This window comes from Macrosteles quadrilineatus, unplaced genomic scaffold (assembly GCF_028750875.1).
Source record: "Macrosteles quadrilineatus isolate MER2022 unplaced genomic scaffold, UCM_ALF_1.0 Scaffold_2__2_contigs__length_208266976, whole genome shotgun sequence".
NCBI lineage: Eukaryota > Metazoa > Arthropoda > Insecta > Hemiptera > Cicadellidae > Macrosteles > Macrosteles quadrilineatus.
This window is the reverse complement of record NW_026542595.1, coordinates 156391304-156397842: the sequence shown is the minus strand read 5'-3', so window position 1 is coordinate 156397842 and position 6539 is coordinate 156391304. Positions and strand designations below refer to the sequence as shown.

Sequence of the window (6539 nt, the reverse complement as noted above, 5' to 3'; positions counted from 1 at the left end):
TTGGACTTTGGTGCAGAAGGGTTCAGATCCTCAAAAATTTGAGTGTTTTTCTTGGATGGGGGGTAAAAAAAAAAAAATAAATTCTTTAAATACCTGTCACTAACGTTCTTTGATGGGACGAAACCTGATGCAACTTACCTTCAAACATACCTACTTACAGTATCAGGCAAAACAGATTTCTTTTGGACAATGGTCGAGTACAGAGATCCCAGCAAAAACTGGCGCCACCAACCGTTGAGGCTCTGCTCGCGTTTTTCCATCGATTCAAACTGTTTCTTGCCTTGTTTATCCGTGTTTTATCGCCTTGCACATTCCCTATGAGTTTCAACATCTTTTATGTATCTAAGTTTACTCGCAACGAGATAAAACCAATAATTTATCGATATCTTGAAGAATACGTTCGGTATCTACAGTTGAAAAAGTGGGATGTCGAGAAGAACTGTGGAGGAAAAGGTTGGGCGTAAATCGAGCTGACAAATCTTAGGTTTTATGAGAAGCAAAAAGCATGATCAATCTGTTTTTAAGTGTATTGCAGGAAACATTACACTGAACCAGTAGTTTTACTGTGCTTCTCAAAGCGGTAAGACCGCAGTGAGAATAGTTTTTATGTTGCTAAAGTATTAGTATTAGTTGCAAGTATTAGTATTCTAGAATAAGTGTTGATATCCATCTTGGTTATAGGAAATTAAATAGTTTCCATTACCTATTTTATTGTGAGGGAATACAAATTAACGCATTTCCTCAATTACGTCACACGTGTCTACCACTTAATTTTACATTGCATTCAGATTTCTTGATTTATAATATTTTATCAAATAGAACGATTTATTTTCAACCGATTTATTTAATTTACCTCGAAATAGCACCAAAGAATCAAGTAAATCGCAAACTGAAAAGTTCTCACTAAAATGAGGAAGAAATATTTAGTCGACATAAAACACGCACCAAAATATACGTCGTAATGGTTTCTTAAGCGTATAAGTTTGCTTAAAGAATATGATGGTTTAATCGCAATTAAATCTCAAAGATATACACGACACGATTGACCTTTGATTTACCACAAGAATGTAGAGTAACGATGCAAATGCTCTAGGAACGAAGGCAGAAACATAGCACTCATAGAGGTAATACAACTTGTCCGCTAAGACGCGATCGCAGTCTGAAATGACACGGAGGTATGCAGATTAGATTGGCCTAGTCGCAAATTTGTCATCTGATCTGACCTTCCTGGGAACACGCTACAGGAATCTGCAAGTGGCGGCAAAAACAGTACAACGGCCATTATTCAATTACTATGGGAAGACAAGCGTCGACCGGGAATACCGTCTGCAGCTATTAAGTTATCAACTGAAAAACACGAAGGAATTTTGTTGCACCGCAATTTCAAGAAGCGCTCTCCGCAGAAGTCCCCAGTTGCGGAGGTATCTATTGGATATTGGCAGGTCAACCGTTTGTAAGTGCGCACGGAGGAATGTTTTTTGAGCCGTGGAGCTGTCAGTTTGAAATTAACTAACGAAAACGGTGTATTTGCAGAATATTGGTTCAAAAATTAAATTAAAGGAATAAATCATAATTTTTTGAACTAAACCTAAGATAAAGGAAGAGCTGTTCTACGGACCATTTTAGTCATAAAAGTGCCTACAAATGTAAATTCGGAGGTTACATCTCTATTACATATCATTCATTCATGAAATATAAAAGTGCAAATAGCATTTTTTCCCAAGAGGCACGCTTACTTACCTGATACCTTTTAAATTGTGCGATCAATTAAATTTTATTCCATTTAAATATTTCTTTTACCCAGCTTGTCTTTTAAAGAGGGTGATGTTGCAGTTGGTTTGGTTTATCCCCAACAGCTTAAGACAGTCCGTCAAACCCTCAGCTGGCCAAATTAGTCAAAAATGACCACTTACGCACAAACGGTATCAAATTATTTCGCTGTCCCATCCAAAGCTGATACAATCGTTTTAAACAGACAGGGACAAGTATTCTATTAACTTAGGCGCTCGGTCGGGGGTTATTAGACTTAATGAAAAGTAATCAATTCGAGGGAGCAGAGCAGGCTCTCATTACTGGAGTACTGGAGTGGTGGAGTTGTTAATTAATGTGCACACTTGCTTCTAACGAGGCACTGCCTCACAGTATCAGCTGATCACAGTCCAGTCAGCTGACTTATGTAAACTCCGCCGACATTGTGTGTAAATCGCATGTTTCGGCCACGTCAATGGCGTTTAGTTCTGTTTAATGGTGTTTATTACCTCCCGTGCTAAAGTGACCGCAGATTGTATCTGGCTGAGTTAATCCAGTTTCACTTCGATGTTTAACCTGGTTGAGATTGCGGAGGGAAAGATGTGATTGTTTAGAGTGGATTTTGTATGAAATAAACTTAAATATCGGTTACAACGCAACTTTTTCAAAGATAGGTAAATTTTTCTTGAAGAATTTAGTTTATGTTTTAACATTTTCTGCGAGGATGGGAATTAAATTGTAAAATGAACTACGTTTGATGTTTAGCAGAGGTGTTTCCAAATGCTCAGACAAGAAAGTTCTTTTCGGCTGAGAACCCAATACTTTAATTTTTCTCAAAAGAAGGGCGTACAGCTTCAGGTGAGCTCAGATACAACACACGTCATTGTCATATTGCTAAAAGCCGTTGATCTATCAGAAAGTATTTTTATTAGTCAAAGAGAACTCAGTAAATGGCCTTCTTTCAGAATTTACCTCTATTTGAGCTACTAAGTATGTATTAAAAATAATACTCGTAAAAGGCAGATAAAAATACGAAGTACGAGTATTTACACATTTATTACAATACTTTACATTTGTACACATCATTAACCTCGACAATCACCTGTACTGACTATGATACTTGGACAAGCCTTCGCTCTCTTCATGTACAGGGACATACTCCTTGACTGGATAAGGCACCTCCTTCACTACCGGGTAAGGCACTTTCTTCTCTATCAATACAGGATAGGGCTTCTCCACGACGTAAGGTACCTTCTTCTCTACAGGCACCTTGACTGCGTAATGCACTTTCTTCTCGACCGGATACGGAACATGCTTCACTACCGGAACTCGCACTGGGACCGGATGTTCCACGGGGACGTTGACAGGGTAGCCGATGTGTTTGACCACGGGGTAAGGTACCTTCTTCTCCACCAGGACGGGGTAGTGTTTATACACATGGACTGGGTAGGGTCGAACCACGTGGTATTTGACGGGGTAGTGCAGCTTCTTGTAGACAGGGTAGGGCGCGGGGATGTACTCCTTGACGGGGTAGTGGACTAACCTCTTGTACTCCACGGGGTAGGGGTGGTGCACCGGGTATGGAACTGGTCGCTCTACTAACACCTTGACTGGATAAGGAATCTCCTTGGTGACTGTGTAGGGCACCGGGACTTTGACTTGTTTTTCGATGGTTATACCTGAAAGAAAATGCACTATATTAGATAAAATTGCATTGATTTGAGTTATTTTACTGTTTTAAGAATCACACATTTTTAGATAAGTTTATTAGTTAAATTATATATGGGAAACCTAAAAAACACAATGAGTACGATAAGAGGAAATTTCGTACTTAAACATGATAGAAGTTGCCCTCAACGTGACGATATTCCATGTGATTTATACGAGATCTGGTCCACTTTTCATCATTGATGATTACACCTAGAGCCAGGCTAGTTGTTCTATCATAAAACAAGTTATCAAATGTGTCGATTCAAAGTGAGCTTGCATTGACGATAACTTACTAACTTAATTTATCAAGGATTTAGCTGACGATGGAGGGAAGTAAATTGCATTGTTAGCCGGGTGGGCACCAGTGAATGATCGTTAAAGCTTTAGTTTTAACTTGTATCCGACATGGGAAAGTACAGTGATATTGAGCTACAGTGTTAAGAATAGTTTCAACGTCTTATCCGTGTTCTCATGTTCTTAATGATAACATGTCATGTAAAAATACAATTTATCACACACAAATCATTGCAATAGTGAATGAACACATTTTATTTACCATTTTTAAATTGTACTAACCTCCCTCCTTTTTACGAAACAACCCTTTTAAGATTCTTAAGTCAAATCTGAACATCCTGTATATAATAGAAATAACCTTTCCACGGTTGTTAAAATATAGATTCTGGATATTTTCATCTTGTAAACTACCTTAACCTGTAACCCGTGGTCGAAAACTGATTATAGCGTATCCGCATGATTTCTGATGAGACTTTGGGTTTCATTGCGTGCACTTAATTTATTATAAATCATCGTCATCAACATCCCATCAAGAAAATATACTCAATAGTCGGAACGGTTCGCTGGTTTTATTAGCGAATTTCCCATGTAGAGAATAAGCTATTACAGCTCGTGACATCTAAGCTGGCACTTGGCCTATCGCTACTAGAACCTATTTCAAAAACATTATGTCCCGCCATGCGGGTTGCATCAACTGTCCTCGCAACCTATATCAAGTACAATGCAAGGGAAGTCAACCCCGTGAGGCAGTGGAAATGTTTTAGGTCCGGTCTTTTCCCTACCTCCGTACTGTACCGTAGTACTTATGGGGAGACCTGGACCCGGAACTGATTTACTTTTTCGATTTGAGGTCCCTAGAGCCCAAAAACACAATCCGTTCAAATTCACATTTATATATAAATATTTATTTATATATATGTGTGTCTGATAGCACGATAACTCGAGCAAACATGATCCGATTTTGATGACATTTTTTACCCACATTTACTCAAACGAGTTCGCAAACCAGCATGATCGGACTATGGAAACGGTGGTTTATGGGGTGAATATTTGTTTTTCCCATTTTTGACCCTAAAAACCAAACATATGTATAGCAATTTCTTTCCAAACAATTTTGTAGGGCTCAAAAAACAAATAATTTAGTATATTACGGAGAAAATTACAAAATATTGTAAATTCAAAATTCCCATGTTATTCTTATGGAAAATGAGTAAACGGTTGTAGTTTACTTGTTTATGAACATATTTATATCAAATTTGGAAATTGCATTTATTTCATACTAAACTATTAACATAAAAAATTAAATAAAATATGTTTACCCTCCCTGTTGCAACAAACGTAAGCACGGTACTTGTTAAACTAAGGCTATATAAAGAATAAATGTGATAGTTTTAAGGAGATATCATAGTGTAAATCCAATCAGGCAAATGGAAATTCGCTTAGCTTGCAGGTATGCTGCGGCGGGGGTTTTGGTAAGTCCAACGGTATTTCACTTAGTTGTGAAATAGTTGTGAAATAAAGTTGTGATTCAGTAAATAACTGGTATTTTCGAATGAGTTGTTGAAGAGGATTTTGATCTTAAAATGAATACAGAATTGTACGTTGATTAAAAACTTGTTAAAGACTATTTTCGAATTGGTAGTTATGCTCAACGAGCAGACCTATTTGAATCACTTAATAGTCATATCAGTTTCTCCGTACTTAATAGTTGTATATTTAAGTAACCTAGAAAAAAATACATTTAAACTGTCAATGATGCATGAAAATTTAGTGAAAGTAAAAATTTCAATATCCTCTTCAGAGTGAAGCCCCCAAGTTTGAGCAGTTAGATAAAGTAGAGCACTTTCATGTACTCTGTTTTGAGTACATCAACTTCCTAACATCTACTCTACCTCCTAAATCATCAGCAAGCTTTGATTAGGCTACTTCCGGAATCACTACGGACAGACCACTTTCCAGTAAAACGTACGTCGGTATCATTCACACTTTTTTTCGAAATATAGACTTGAATTCGAACACTTCTTAACTAGATAACCATTATATAGCAAATCAATTTGAAGGCTATAGCCAAGTAGCTTATTTTAATGGACGTAGTTAAAATGTTTTGTGTACTGTAATATACTGTAAATAAAAAATAAGTGTATTCAGACGAAATGCATAGCCATGAACATCGACGATGCTTGATTCTATCACCATGTTTATGGTCGTACCATAATACAGACTCGACATCAAGTGATTCAGAATTGTCCACTGTGTCACCTATGATTACTGACCATGCATAATGCAGAACTCACCCTTGATTTGTTCACGGTGCTCATGATGTTGATGATGTTCAAAGTCCCGCCTGTTCACCACACCTCCTACCACAGACACCACACACACCACAGCCACCACTACCACGGCCTTCATGATCGCTACTGCTGCATCCTCCACCGCCCCCAGGATATATAGTCGGAAGCTCTTCCGCACGTGTTACCTCATTGATCGTACTCGTTATCTCGTCACATACCGGTGAACGAACCATGTAATTAGTAGTAGGAATGCGTAATGCGTGCGGGTGTCGGGGCGTTGGCGTGGAACGTTATGAGAGGAAATTCCTATCGGAAGAACAACACATCCTTGATGAGACTTGTCTAGATTGGTTTGGATATGATTCAATTCTAATAGCTTCCCATTCCTTGAAACGTCTAGCTGATACCTGACAGGCCATATAGGTAGAGTGAACTTTCCACGCAAGTAGTGGATGCTGCTTAATGACACTGTGCTGGGTAGATTGTTTGGATATG

The 6539-nt window shown here is 38.2% G+C and overlaps 1 protein-coding gene across 1 annotated transcript; it reads right to left on the bottom strand.

Moving 5' to 3' along the window:
• Positions 1-2786: 2786 nt before the first annotated feature.
• On the bottom strand, positions 2787-6162 carry LOC128985054 (uncharacterized). The gene is made up of 2 exons (XM_054404427.1): positions 6048-6162; positions 2787-3428 (listed from the first exon to the last, which is right to left on the bottom strand). The coding sequence occupies exons 1-2, from the start codon at positions 6160-6162 to the stop codon at positions 2848-2850; spliced, it is 696 nt and encodes a 231-aa protein (XP_054260402.1). The 3' UTR covers positions 2787-2847.
• Positions 6163-6539: the final 377 nt, after the last annotated feature.

Coding starts and splice junctions, on each gene's coding strand:
- LOC128985054 (XM_054404427.1), bottom strand. CDS start 6,162: ATGAAGGCCGTGGTAGTGGTGGCTGTGGTGTGTGTGGTGTCTGTGGTA. Junction 3,429..6,047: donor GCACCGTGAACAAATCAAGG/GTGAGTTCTGCA, acceptor ATTTTCTTTCAG/GTATAACCATCGAAAAACAA.